General features: G+C 47.0%; 1 protein-coding gene across 2 annotated transcripts in view; it reads left to right on the top strand.

The window, feature by feature from the left end:
* Positions 1-14,955, top strand: part of PTDSS1 (phosphatidylserine synthase 1) — a 40,235-nt gene that overhangs the window by 18,993 nt on the left and 6,287 nt on the right. For both annotated transcript variants that reach the window (XM_077748178.1, XM_077748177.1), the window contains exon 7: positions 6,898-6,997. In XM_077748178.1, the coding sequence (XP_077604304.1) occupies positions 6,898-6,997 (100 nt within the window). The remainder of the gene's footprint in view (positions 1-6,897; positions 6,998-14,955) is intronic.

Below are 14,955 nucleotides of genomic sequence, written 5' to 3'. Positions count from 1 at the left end.
CCTCAGGGGGAAGGAGGACAAGAAGCGTTGCCCTTGCACCTTGTCCACACAGTGTTTGAGACCTCCTCCATCGCTTATGCCTTCTTTCCACACGCAGTTTCCTCTTCAGACTCCGAGGTCCTTGCCAAAGCCTTATTCTGCTGTGAGTGCACGTATGCTCCACACGACTGTGTCTGTTTACCTTTGAGGAAAAGGAGATGCTGATCAGAGAGAGAGGTGGTGTTACAGCAAAGCTGGTTTCTAATCAGGCAGCCAAAATACCATCCCTACCGGTAGGAGAAATGGCAGAGCTAAACAGGGCTGGAGCGGCAGAAAACGCTGCTGCAGAAAGCCACACCTTGTTGAAAAGGGCTCAAGGAAAGTAAAATGCCAAAGGAGATCTCATTTGGCCCATTGAATGTGCTTTCCGAGAATCGCGAGCTCCCAGAATGCTGGTATCAGGACTTGTGCATCTTGAGAACTAGTGGGCCACGCCGAAAAGAACAGATTCCTCTCCATAAACCACACCCAGCCATCCGCCTGGGTGCGTGAGCACTGGCGAGAGCCACCTCTCGTCAGCCAGCGACGGGGAAGCAAGGGGCCCGAGCTGTCTCTTCTCTCTGCGGGTTTGTCCCTCGGAGGCCGCCACCTTCCTTCTTCTGCCCCCTCCCCATTGCCCTCATTTCGTCTTTTTTCCATCTCCTAGTAGCTGCTTTATAGCTTCCTTTCCACTAGTTTTGGAGTAATTTCAGGCTTTAGTTAGCAAGATGTGGCGAGGTGGGGGAACAGAATAGAAGCGCCCCACACAGTGCCAGTCAAAGTTTTGCCTTTAGGGAAGGTGGGCAGGGGAAAGGAAAGGGCAAACAGGACCTCCTGAGGTGTCTTACCCACCATTCCACATCTTTTTCTCCTGAAGAGAGCACTTTTCTCTTCTGCAAATGTTATACCCTGAAAAGGTTTTGTTAATTACTCGCTGATGTAACTAAAAACGGACTCACAATGTGGTCTCCCACAGTTGTGCCATAAATCCGAGCTTTTAAGGCTTTTCTACTTAAACCTGCCGTGCCCAGTGGAGAGATGGGACTCCATCCAGCAGGGGAACGGGAACCCCACCAAGGAGAAAGCAGTAGTGTGAAAAGGCTGGCCCCTGCTCTCGTTAGAAAGTCCCATTGCACTGCTCCAGCTCTGTGGGGGTGTTAGGGACAGACCGATGTGAACAGGTTCCCCAGGGCAGATTCTGAGCAAAGAGAGAAGTAGCTTGATTTATAAAGAAAAGAATTTGACCACATGGCCCTGAAGGAAGGTGTTCAAGCTTTGGTCGTAGTCGGAGTGAGCAGTCACTTTTCCTTGCCCTGAAAGTACTTGGGAGGGGCCTTTGGGGGCTGGTTTGGGTAAGAGTCCACTGTTCTCTGGGGGGGCCCAGGACCACATCTGCCTCACTGTCAGAACTGCCCTTTACTCCACATTGTCCTGACCCTACTGGTGCCCCTTTGATGATAAGCTTCCATCATCAGTGCTCAGTGCTCTGCTGAACTGTCCTTGCCAAGGCCTGTCCCAGATCAGCAGGTCCTTCCTCCATCCGCATCTCCTGTCTTCCCCGCGGCATCTGCCATCTTGAAGCTGTTCCTTCTCAGTTTCCTCTGCAGGCCATCCATTCTCCATCACTCCTCTCCACAGTTTCTTATAATGGGGCTTGTTCCTCCAGGCTTTTCCCCCCACCCCTGGAAGGATAGACAACAGCTGTGAGGCATAGGGTTCTTCCAGGAGGAGGGTGCATGCGAGGGGAACAGATGTCTGTGGGAGATGTCATCCCACTCTGACCTTTTCCCAGCACCGCCAGGTCCTCACCCGCTGCTGCTGACCTTTGTCCACAGCCTCCTGCCTTCCTCACCTTCCCTCCCTGTCTGCCCACCTCTGGGTCATGCCCTCCATGCTCACGCTGCTGGGCTAGCATTATAGTTTCCCTTTTCCATTGTCTTTCCCTTCATCCTGTCTGTGGATCCTGTCACGATCCATTGTCTGTCCTTTATCTCGCCACCCCGCTTCCTTCCTCAAAAACCCCTCCACTGACAGCCCCAAACCTCAGCGGTAGGTACAAAAAAATTTTTTAGCGGTTGAATCCCATGACATCTTGCCTCAAATCCATTACAATAGCAAAACAGTTGAGCAGGGGGCGCCTGAGTGGCTTAGTCAGTTGAGTTTCCGACTCTTGTCTTGATTTCCGTTTAGGTCATGATCTCATGGTTCAAGGGTTTGAGCCCCACATCAGGCTCTGTGCTGATGGTGCAGAGTCTGCTTGGGATTCTCTCCAGCCCTCTCTCTCTGCCCGTCTCTTGCTCTCCTTCGCATTCTCTCTCTTTCTCCTCCCCCCTCAAAATACATAAACTTAAAAAAAAAAAAGAAGCAGTTGAGCAGAACTGTCATGGGTATGCTGCCAAGGACCCTCTTGACCCTCTTCCCACCCACCCCACCCTGCCCCTGGGGTTCTTGGGAAGTCAGAAAGTTCCATGGAACACGGTGGAACCTTGTTTTTCTATCTGGTAAAGCCTAGCTCATCACTTCCTTTAAAAAGGTGCCTCTGCTCCCCCTAACCCAAACTGGAACCTTCCTCCTCAACAAGCTCCTGGTTACCTGTGTGATTGTGATTGTGACTGTGTGGTAGGTATGTCACGGGCACGCACGTCTTATTTCCCGCTGCTGGGGGGGTCAGCTCCTGGCTGGCCAGACGGAGAGGCTTACACACCCCGAGCCACCCCAGCAGGGTGTCCCGGTGCAGCCATGGGGCAGTACATGCAGCGTATGTGAGGTGCATCGAGGCTATGGCGTCCTCAGAATCCAAAAGCAGTTTCTGTTGGCAAGCTGAAAACTTCCTCTGCTTTTTGGCTCATGCACCCAGTTTATGCTCATGGAGCCTAGTGCTTTCGTGCCCCAGGTTTCTGCAGTGACCCTGCTTACATTCTTATCCCATTCACTGAAGAGCTTACCCTGGACTCCACATTCATGTCATCTTTATTTCCACCACATCTGGAAAGAGCAGGCTCTACAGGGCAGGGAAGCTGAGAAGGCCCTTGTCCCCAGGCAGGAGCACCTTAGCCCATGTGCTTGTCTGCTTTGTAACCTTTCTAATTAAAGATAAGGATGGGCAGAGGCATCTAAGGAAGTAGTTGTCCTGACTAAATTCCACCAGACCACAGTTTGGCCGCCTAGTTCAGGCTGGTAAAGATCGGATGGATTTAAATCCCCCTTGCTGAGGAGGTTGTGCTATCGCAGGTGACAGGCTCAATAATACAGGCTCCCAGTGTGTCCAAGCCTTTTGGACTCAGCCCTAAAAGAGCAGCCATTGGATCTTACACAAAAGCAGTGTTAGTCTTCCCTAAGGACTTTATTTATTGGGATTCCCTCTGGGGGGGCAGGGATAATAGTGGAGGGGCAATGACTGGCGGTGAAAGGGTCCATGTGATTGCTGGGTTTAATGTATCCCAGTTCCCACCCCTTCTCACACCTCCACAGCTACTCCCTGGGTCCCCTCCCTGGATTAGAAGGCTCCCTGTTCCTAATGTAAGTTGAATCATGTGAAAAAATCTTTTGCTCAAAACCCTCTCTCAGACTAAAAGCTAAGCCCTAGTGTGGCCCTCAAGATCAGTGTTCCCCTTCCCTTCCCTTCCCCCACCCTGCTTTGCCCAGTGGTCGCGTTCTCACTGAGAAGTCCATGCACACAGACAACAGTTTAACTAAGTTTCCTCAGCACAGAGGAGCAAATCCTAACCCTAAAGTTGCTGACTGAAATGCTCTGTGGTCTTTAACTTCGGGTCATTGTAAAGTCAGTTGAGTGGGTCCTGACCAGCATTTTCTTAACATGAAATAGAATACAAAAAAATGTCCAAAGTAAAGGAACAGACTGTTTTGTGAAACTTTTGTTTTGGGTGTGTGTGTATGTCTGTCTGTCTGTCTACTGGCTCACACACACACAAAATGTGTTTTTTGCTGTGGGTCTCAGATCATAAAAGTTCGAGAACCATGGCCCTAGTCACTGTGTTTTTGAAAGGTGATTTGATCAAGTTGAATACCCCAAAATCTCACAGGATACTCTGGGTGTTCAGTCTGGCTTAAAGGTAGATAAGCACACTGACTTTCTGGGCTGAGCATTTGCTGTTGTAGTCCTTCAAGAAGTCCCAGCCAAAGGTTAAATTAAATATTCTTGGAGTCCCCTCCACAGGCACCTGTTCGCACTGTGCTGCCATCTAGTGTCGGCTCACAGTCCAGACTTGAGGATTCTAGGGACACTCAGCCCTACACTTAAAAGCCTTTCGTGCAATGAGAAAGAATGAAATCTGGCCATGTGTAGCAACATGGATGGAACTTGAGGGTGTTATGCTGAGCGAAATAAGTCAGGCAGAGAAGGACAAATATCATGTTTGCACGTATAGGAGGATTAGGAGGAACTTAACGGAGGACCATGGGGGAGAAGAAGGGGAAAAATAGTGGGGAGAGGGAGAGAGGCAAACCATGAGAGACTCTTGAACGCTGAGGACAAACTGAGGGCTGATGGGGGAGGGCGGGGTAGGGGGATGATGAGCATGGAGGAGGGCATTTGTGGGGGATGAACACTGGGTGTTATATGGAAACTAACTTGACAAACTATTTAAAAAAAAAAAAAAAGCCCTTCATGTATCGCAGCTTGAATGATGCTTTCTCACACATGGCCTTTGTTGGTGGGGAGGGCGGGGGCGTGGGCTGGAGGTGGTCTTTAAAGGATTCAGGCCAGTCACTCCTAAACATTGTTTGCTTGGGGCTAGAGGAAAAGAGCCCCAAACTTTCTAAAGATGAATTAAGGAGATTTTCTGCTTTGGCTTAGATTTGGGGCGTTCACTTGTTTCGAGTCATCTGTACATTTGATGCTGGCAGTGATCTTTGTGTCTTCCCGGGGTGGGGGGGACCAAGGACCTTCTGGGCCCCTTCTTGCCTTTTGCGTGAATATCTGCTACTATGCCAACCCTGATTGACCATATTCCATCTGGGGTAAGGAACCCCTGAGGTAGAGTTGTCTGAAATCCGTATTCTTGGGTTGTCTTTGGGATCACATGACCAGCTCTGTCATGCTCACCTCATCCGTTCTTACCTGCAAGCTTGGAACCTTAATTAAGGCCTGATCTTTTAAATTTTTTTAAAAAATTTTATTTAAATCCCAGTTAGTTAACATATAACGTAATAATGGTTTCAGGAATAGAATTTAGTGACTCATCACTTACATATAACACCCAGTACTGTGTCCTCCTTAATGCCATCACCCATTTAGCCCATTCCCCCTCCACCTCCCCTCCAGCAACTCTCAGTTTGTTCTCTGTATTTAAGAGTCTCTTATGGTTTGCCTCCCTCTCTGTTTTTATCTTATTTTTCCTCTCCTTCTCCTGTGTTCACCTGTTTTGTTTCTTAAATTCCACATATGAGTGAAATCATACTTGTCTTTCTCTGACTGACTTATTTAGCTTAGCATAATGCATTCTAGTTCCATCCATGTTGTTGCATATGGCAAGATTTCATTCTTTTCGATTACCAAGTAATATTCCATTGTATATATGTACCACATGTAATCATTCATCAGTCAATGGACATTTGGGCTCCTTCCATAATTTGGCTATTGTTGAAAGCACTGCTATAAACATTAGGGTACATGTGCCCCTATGAACCAGCACCTCTGTATCCTTTGGATAAATAACTAGTAGTGCAGTTGCTGGGTCATAGGGTAGTTCTATTTTTAATTTTTTGGGAACCTCCATACTGTCCTCCAGAGTGACTGCACCAGTTTGCATTCCTGCCAGCAGTGCACAAGTGGGTTCTTCTTTTATCTACATTCTCACCAACATCTGTTGTTTCCTGAGTTTTTAATTTTAAGGTTCGATTTTTATATTTATAAATGAAGGTGCAGAATATAAGAGTGACTTTTTCTTGGCTCTTTTAATTAAAAAGTAAAACAAAGTTTGTTGTTGTTGTTGTTGTTTTTAACATTTTTGTATTTAGAGAATAAAGGCTTACTTATATTGCCATCCAGAATGGGGAATATTGAACCTGGCAATGCTTGGAAGTCTGGGAGGGAATGTGATTGCTGCCTTCATATTACTGACTTACTTGGAAGGCTCAGACTCACCCTGTACGCCAAGAGGGCAGAGTTAGGACCCACAGGCAGAAGTGGGCAGATACCAGCCTGAGACAAGGAGAACTTCCCCACAGCTAAAGAGATTGAGTGGCAGAATAAGCCCACCCACCATGGTAGTAGGTTCTCTGTCGCTGAGAGGGTGCTGACGAAGGTGGTGACAGTTCACCTGGAACATGATTGGTGCTCAATTGGATGTTTCCAGCTATTAAAATGTATGAGTGGAGGTTCTGGTCTGGGAGGAGGGAAGGAGTGAAAAATAGTTTATTATTTCTGGGAAAGTAGAACACAGGGTTTTTAGGATAGTGTAACTACTCTGTGTGATCCTCTAATGTTACATGCACATCACTGTGTATTAGTCGAAGCCCAGGGAATGTACAACACCAAGAGTGAACTCTCGTGTGTACTCTGGTCCTTGGGTGATGACGATGTGTCCGTGTAGCTTCATCAGTTGTAAGAAATGGACCACTCTGGTCAGGGATTGTGATAAGGGGAGAGGTATATGGCAGATCTCTGTACTTTGCCCTCAGTTTTGCTATGAACCTAAAACTGCTCTAAAAAAATAAAGTCCTAGAGAAATAAGAGTTAAATAAGCTTAGTATTAAATATAAATGTATGTTATTTCTGAAGAAATTGCAGTGGAAAAGAACAAGTGTAATTTTGTGGGGAACGCGTGAGCAGTATGTAATGATGGCGTAATGCATATTTATGTAGAATGTATATGCTCTGATAAGATGGATTCATATTTAACCTCTTATTCTAACTAGGGTCATTGGTTTCCTGGAAGCCATCGTGTGCATAAAATTTGGACAAGATCTCTTCTCTAAGACCCAAATACTCTACGTTGTGCTTTGGCTTCTTTGTGTGGTAAGTTTACTTCTTTTAAAAAACATCCCTTTTTTACCCAAAATTGTTAGTGAAACTCCCCATGGTGTCTCTTTTAAAAAAAGAAACAACAACAGCAAAAATTCTTGTGCACCCAGTTTTTTAAGAAATTCATAGACCAGACCTTCTACTTGTAATAATCCTAAATTGGTCACTAGTCTGAAGGTCAAGATTAAATACATGGGACCACCCAGCATCCATAATGGGTCACCTTGGAAAGTTCTGGTCAAATGCCCTCAGCAGGTGCACCATACGTGCATTAATGTCACTTGTGGGAATTCACCTACATGCAGGCCTCCATGAAGGAACAAGGACAATTATAGTGCCCTATAGTGTATATATTGCTGTACAAAGGTTTATGGACAAAACGACAGACTGTGGTGCATAGGCCTTGAGAGATTTTTTTTTTTAATGCTTATTTTTGAGAGAGTAAGAGAGAGAACACGAGCAGGGAAGGGGCAGAGAGAGAAAGAGAGACAGAATCTGAAGTAGGCTCCAGGCTCTGCAGAGCCCAGCATGGGGCTTGAGCCCACGAACTGTGAGATCATGACCTGAACCAAAGTCAGAGGCTTAACTAACTGAACCACCCAGGTGCCCCAAGAGAGGTGTCCTTGAAGGTAATCAGACCATGTAGTTTCTGCCCCACAGACTGACTTTATGGGCCAAACCCTATGGGATGAGCTTCCTCTCTGAAGGGAAGAGCTCTTGAGGGTCTCTAGCTCCACTGTCCTGGGACTTTTCCATCATCTTTATTTTTTTAATGTCTGTTTATTTATTTTGAGAGAGAGAGAGAATGAGCAGGGGAGGGGCAGAGAGAGAGGGAGACAGAGAGTCCAGCATGCTCTGTACCAACGTAGGGCTCGATCATGACTCAGTTGGTTGGGCATCTGACTTGTGGTTCTGGCTCAGGTCATAATCTCGCGTTTCATGAGATAGAGCCCCAAGTCGGGCTATGGACTGACAGTGCGGAGCCTGCTTAGAATTCTCTCTCTAAAATAAATAAATAATCTTAAAAAAAAAACAAAATTAAGTATGATCTTAACCTACCTTAAGCATTCTGTGTCTGCCCTTCTTAATTTGTTCTATTCTTTTGGACAGATGTCTTATGTTACATTTAAGCTTAAGATTCTTCACTTCTACTTGCTTGGTCCAGAAAGTTAACTTGGACTTTCTTGGTAATCATAGAACATTTCAAACATATGTGGAAGTAGATAGAGTATATGAGCCCTCATCCACATACATGAGTATATGTACTCATCCACCCTCCAGTTTCAACAATGCTCACCTCCTGCACAGCCTTGTTTCCTTATATTCCCTACGCTCTTGCTGAATTATTTTGAAACGGATCCACCTTTAATATTTCAGGATGTATCTGTAAAAGAAGGTAAGAATGCTTTCCTGTTGAATGCAACCACCATACCATTATCACATCTGAAAAAGAATAATTTCGTAATACTGTCAAATATCCAGCGTTCAGACTTTTAATATTTTTCAAAATTAGATATTTTTTGAACAGTCTCTTTGAACAACATCCATTTGTTGCAATTGGTTGGTGTGCCCTGTAATTCTCTTAATGTATAGTTTAAGCCTCTGGCTTAAACTCTGTGTCTTTCATGATTTATTGATTGAAGGATCCAGCTCTTCTGTCCTGTAGATTTTCCCACAGTCTGGATTTTACTGATTTCATAGTGTACTGTAACTTAACAGATTTCTTTGTCCTTTGTATTTTCTGCAAATTAGTAGCTGAATCTAGAGGCTTAAACAGATTCAGGTCTACTTTTTTTTTTTTTGGCAAGACTGTTTTTTAAGGTGTTTTTTATTGCCTCTCACAGCATCTATTTTTAGGGTTACTTGTTAGAAATCTTAACTGCACCAGAGAAACTCGCTCGAGCCTGTTCTGTCCTGTTTTGTCTTGAATAATGAAAAGAAATAATGATCTCCTTTGTACCTATACTGCAGAATTAATGTTCAAGTGTTCTTTTTCCAGCCCAGTGAGACTAGATGTAAGACTTGATTAGGAGAGTGTGTTTAGTTGTGCCTGGAGATTTTCACCGTATGCGTCTCCCGTTTTTCTCTGGCACACGTGCCTCAGGTGTGTGAATAGCATCATGACTGAGTATGGAAGCAGCTAGAGGTGGGTGTGGCCCTCACCTGGTGCCAGAGCCACGTGGACCACAGAGAGGCCGAGGCAGGCGGGACTCCTTTGAGAAGAGCAGCCAGAAAGGCCGTGTCTAAGAAGCCCTCTCTGGTCCCCTGCCCTGCACGGCCTCCTCTAGTCTCTCAGTTTTCGAGACTTTTCTCTATTTTACTTATTTGACACTTAGCATATGCTCCTATATGTTGGTGACTTTTGGTTTGCCATGGTGCCTGTGTCATTGTCACCTCAGTGAGGACATGAATCACTTCTTGTTCCTTCATTGGTCTCTCCTTCCCCTGGCACGGTCCCTGTAAGTCTGTCATTTGTTCACAGAACGTTTACTGAGTGTTCCTCAAAGCTTCGCCCAATGCTGGACCTGCACGGATAGATGATGGTCAAGATAAGATTTATTAATGCTCACAACATGCCAGGCTCTCTTCTAAGCACTTCCCCTGAATTGCATGTTCAGTTGTTACTTTGAGGGGAGATACTTTATTAGCCATCTTTTATAGATGAAAGAAAGGCCTAGAGAGGTTCACTGATTGGCTCAAGTCACACAGATAGTAAGTGGCAGAGCCAGGGCCTACATCCAGATAGTCTGATAAGAGAGTTCCTGTTCCCCCACCTACCCCCCTGCAAAAGGTGTCCCTTTCCAAGGCTGTCCAAGTCCAGATGGGAGTTGGCCATGCAAACTCATCATGTTAATATGTGATCATGAAGGGTTGTGCGTAGTGCTAAAGGGGCGCTAGAGAGCACCAGGCAAGCGGGGGAGCTGCTGAGGGCTCCTGATAAAACATGTGAGCAGGATTTTGAAGGGTTGCCTTAGATGCTCTCCCGGCTGGAAACCTCACAGGCTGCTTCCTCTCCTCTGTCACTCTTGAAATCAGCGGGTCACCAGGTTCTGTCCATCCCAACTATGTAGCCCAGCTCTGTCCCCTCCTCTCCGTTCCCGCTCTCTGGACATGCATGTCCCTCCCCATTTTGCCTCTCATATCCACTTTCTATGCCGCTGCCAGGCATAGATCTTCTAGAACTCAGATCTGTATCTCTTTCCCTGCTCAGGACCATTCCCTGACATTGGGGGCTGGAGAGGAGCCAATAATACAACACTTTACAGTTCAGAATAGTCAAAAGATAGGGTGAAAGAAGGATGTGGAGATCAGAATAGCATCTTTATCATGGAGGATACACATTTTTCAACCTCAGCTTTAGATGCCTGGCAACAAGGGGTTTCCAAATAGTGAGCCCCCAAATGAGACACTCTCCCACCCCAGGAAGTAGGCCTCCCTGTGTTATGTTGGTGGCCTTGCACCCAAGGAAGACAGGAAATGTCCAGCTTTCTCATTTCAGATTCACCAGTCGGTTAAGAGAGAACTCAATCTCCCTGGGGTAAGGGGTGAGGAGTAGAGAGGAGCAGGGGTATTATACCAGCAAAGCTCCTTCTGTGTAGAAAGAAACATCGAGAAGGAAGAAGGATCCTTACCGTACATCCTACCAGCTGAAATATGTTGCTTGTGTGTTTAGGACGGTCATTATCCGGAGCAGTCATCATACCTGCCCTCTGGTACTTTCTTCTTGGGCCACCCCAGCCTGGACTTAGCCACCTCAACAAATCCTTCCACACTTCTCTTGTCTTCACCGAGGGTATTTTCTTTGCCTGGTCTGAGTGCTTTTCCCTGCTTATTCTACCTAGTGACTCTTATGCCAAGACCAGACTAAATTCACGCCCTCTATGAATGCACCCCGATCCACCAGGCAGCCTGGATAACCCCTATGGGGGACCAGTCACACTTGGTACATATTTCCATGAGTTCTAACCTCAGTGTAATGTAACCTGTGGTGTTTACATCTGTTTCCTCAGCATTTTACTTCTTGCTCATGAAGCCTAAGTTTTTGTTGTCTTTTTGTTCCTACTGACTCTAGTGCAGTCCCTGATGCTTGGGACTCACTCAGCAAATGCATGGAGAATAAAGGAGTGAGTTCAAGAGACAAGGACCAGGAGACACACAGGCAGGCAGAGAGACAGGCATGTATGAAGGCATGCAGCTGTGCCCGTGCCCAGCTTCCCAGGAAGACTCGCTTCTGAGCGAGAGTGAGGAGGAGCGAGGTGGGGGAGAGGACAAGGGACATCTGCTTAGGAAGCACCCTGTGTGTCTGAAGTTGGAGATCCAAAGAGAGGAATCCGGTGGGAAGACACCTGTTCACAGAGGAAGGCTGTGTGGGTGGGAGAGTCTGGAGGGAACAGAGGTGTTGTCTGAGGGTGTTGAGGGTCCCAGGTAAGAAATAACTGAGGCTGACCCAGGGGTGGTGGCATGGAAGATGCATAGAGAGGGCTGGATTTGAGAGCTGTTCAAGAGGTCAGCCCCACAGGATGCCAACCCCTTGTGATAGTGTGAGGGTGACTCCCCAACTCTAGCTTGTGCCACTGGGTGGCTGTGTTGGTGGTAGTAACAGATTGGGGGATATCAGAGAAGCCCGTTGGGCGAAAGGAGATGGTTTGGGTTAGAGTGTTGGGATTTGAGGGACCCTTAACTTGCAGCCAAAGATGTCCTCTCTCGTTGGAAATGGCGGTCTACCCAGTAACACTGGAAAGACTTGGTCAGCAATGGAGGTCAAAGAGTTGGGGGCTGCTGTTGCACAGGGCATGATGGGAGCCACTGGATGTGGGTAGGGGAACATAGCATGGGCAGAAGCTGGCTGAGAATGTTCTGTGGAGCAGCCGCATTTAAGAGGCCAAGCCTGAGAAACAGCCTCAAGAGAGCAGGCCTTTCAAGAGGAAGCAGACTCCTCTAATGAGCATTATTAGTGCCCTGGAGGGGTCCTGGCCTGAAATGAGACCATTGGCCAGGATGATTAGGTGTCCCCACTGCCTGTATTCATGGCCTTTATTAAACATCAAGATTGGAGTGAGGTGAACATTATTCAGTAGGAGAGTTGAGTTTGGCCATGCCTCCCTTACCACTCGGAGAAACAAAGCCCCTAATTATTTCCCTTGCTTGGTAGGAGAACATCTCCAGACGTCAAGATTAATGCAGAAGCAGAGATTCCCGCATGCTGATTTGTTAAGTTTCTCCTCAGCAGTCGTGGGATCAGTCATCGGCGATTTGCATGCTCATTACTCTGACTGGAAGCCCAGGGAGATCTTCCGCCCTCATTGCCAGCACACACCACGCCGTTGTGTGCTGCCTTGGCTCTCATCCTACATATTTTCCTTCTTTCTCCCCTTTTTTTTTCCTTCCCTCTCTTTAAACAAAATCTGCACAATTGCTATTTTAAATCCAGGACCTTACATTTTAAATGGAGACGGGCCTAGATTTTCACAGGTGTGATTGCAAACCCATAAATTACAAGCTTTTGCCTCCTGGGACAAGTGTGAAATGGGTCTCTAATTACCCAGGTTGAAGTGGTAAATTTGGCAACCACGGCAGCCCCTTTGTGTGACGATAAGCACCTGTCGCTTGTGAGGTGCCAGTGTTTGCCTGCCCTCCCAGGGACCTGGCTGGAGAAGGCAGAGCACCACATGCCTGCCCTCCAGTGGGCAGGACTCACAATGACAGGCAGCTCCGCACTCACCGCCCCCTTAGTCCTGTGAAGTCGCAGCTGTCTGCCGGCCTCCCCACTCCACCTCCATCGCACAGGCACAGCCAATGACTGGTCTGCGGAGGTGGAACCTGCCCCCCCACATTCCACCCCCTCAAACCTAGGACAGTCTGTTTTGCCCTTCGTAAAGGTGCAAACACACACATAAGCTTACACACTGCAAATCGTCTAGTCTTCCCTTCTCTTCTCATGCCACGAAAATGGTGTGTGTAATGGTGGTGTATATTAGAAATCTGAGTAAGTACTAGAATATGTTAAAGGTTATAAGTTACTATCATTTTATAATCTTAATATATTCATTCATCGCCTAATTTTTAAGATTTTTTTAAAAAAAATTCATTTTGAGAGAGAGCACAAGCAGGGGACTGTCAGAGAGAGGGAGACACAGGATCTGAAGCAGCCTGCAGGCTCCGAGCTACCAGCACAGAGCCCGATGCAGGGCTCAAACCCATGAACCGCGAGATCATGACTTGAGCTGAAGTCAGACGCTCAACCAAGTGAACCACCGAGGCACGACCGTTGCCTAATTTTTTGATGGGGGAGGATATGAGCTTCCTTTCTTTAAATCCCTCATCTGCATGTGTATGTCTGCTTGCTTATGGATTTAAAATAAAACGAACCCATGGGTCTTCTATTTCATGTTAATGTCTCCACCGTGCTGAAATTCAAACTTCACTGACTTAGGAGAAGGCCAGCCAGAGCACTCAGACTCCTGTCTTTCTGCACTTAAGAGGACACTACACACCCAACAGATGCTTAGCAAGTGTTGTGGACTGACAGGAACGGGGCCAGAGCTAGGCTGTGCGCTGCAGTGATGAGCGTTCACAGCCCCTGCCTTCCCTACAGTCTTGGCTCCATGCGTTTGTCTGGGGGCTGTGCACAGGGATGCAGCTGGTCCTGGCTGGTCCTGGGATGCTTTTCTTTCTCCAGAGGTGGGTGAGTGGGTGGATGGATAGACATAAAATCAGTATTTGTTTGTCTCTCCCGCCATCCCTAAAACTTGGATCCAGGAATAGCAAAAGACCTGTGTTCAGGCTCCAGTTTTGCCACATACTAGCTGTGTGCCTTCGAAAAGGCCATTTGCCTCTCTAAACATTTATTCCCCTCCTGTGAAATGAGAGGAGTTGCAATGAATGAGATCTTTTGGATCTAAAGTTAGGATCTTAGGACACCTGAGTGGCTCATTCAGTTAAGTATCTGACTCTTGATTTTGGCTCAGGTCATGATCTCATGGTTGTGGATCGAGCCTCACATTAGGCTCTGTGCTGAGTGTGGAACCTGCCTGGGATTCTCTCTCTCTGTCTCTCTCTCTGTCTCTCTTTCTCTCTGCCCCTCCTCCACTCCTTTCTCTCTCTCCAAATTAATAAACATTTTTAAAAAGTAAATAAAGTTATGATTCTTGGAAAGAATTAAAATTATTCAAGAAGAGAAGGTTCTACCATGATTTCATGACTGTCACATGGTTGGTTCAAGGTGACAGCCCTCAACAGGAAATGTAGGAGAAGAGCTAGAGACTAGACAGGGCAGATGCTTTGGTGTCAGTGAGTTCCCAAGGCAAGGAATTCTAAGGACAGGAGGGACAGACAGTCATTTTGTTTTGGTGATTCACTTACTGTTGGGAAGGTCAGGCCTGCCCGAAGGGCCTGGCAGAGACTTCTGTGTCCAGACCTCTGCTGACGCACATCCTCCCTCTCTCCTTTAGTGCTCTGGCAAGGCAGCCAGAAACTTCTCCCTGATTGTCAGTGTTTTGGCACATTTTAAAACTTCAGACTCTTGTAGATGCTATTTTTTGCATAAATTGGAGTATAATTTGGGGTGTGGTGCACGGTGGGTGGGGTGTCTTGGGGGGAAGTAGAGGTTATCCCTGCCTCTGGGCACCCACGGGCCATGTCCTTCTCATTTCACTCAGGGGTTTACAGAGCGGTTTTGTTTCCTCTGACTGTTCCCATCTACTTACAGAAGAGAAACAAAAGCCACCAGAACTGGGGTTGGGATGGGTCCACAGAGATAAAACAACAGCAAGAAAGCAGTGCAGGGCCGCCCACTCAGACGCAGTGGGCCTCGGTCCTAGATGCCCTCCAGCGCCACCGTGATCCCAGACTGAATGAAGCTCCTTTTTCATTCAGAACTCGTCTTTTCCCCATGGAAGGTCACAAACTGAGAGTCCTTGTAACTTTCCAGCTGATGGGGGCAGAGGACGGGG

Source organism: Crocuta crocuta, unplaced genomic scaffold (assembly GCF_008692635.1).
Source record: "Crocuta crocuta isolate KB4526 unplaced genomic scaffold, BGI_CrCroc_1.0 scaffold39, whole genome shotgun sequence".
NCBI classification, from domain to species: domain Eukaryota; kingdom Metazoa; phylum Chordata; class Mammalia; order Carnivora; family Hyaenidae; genus Crocuta; species Crocuta crocuta.
This window is presented reverse-complemented; position numbering and strand designations above follow the sequence as displayed.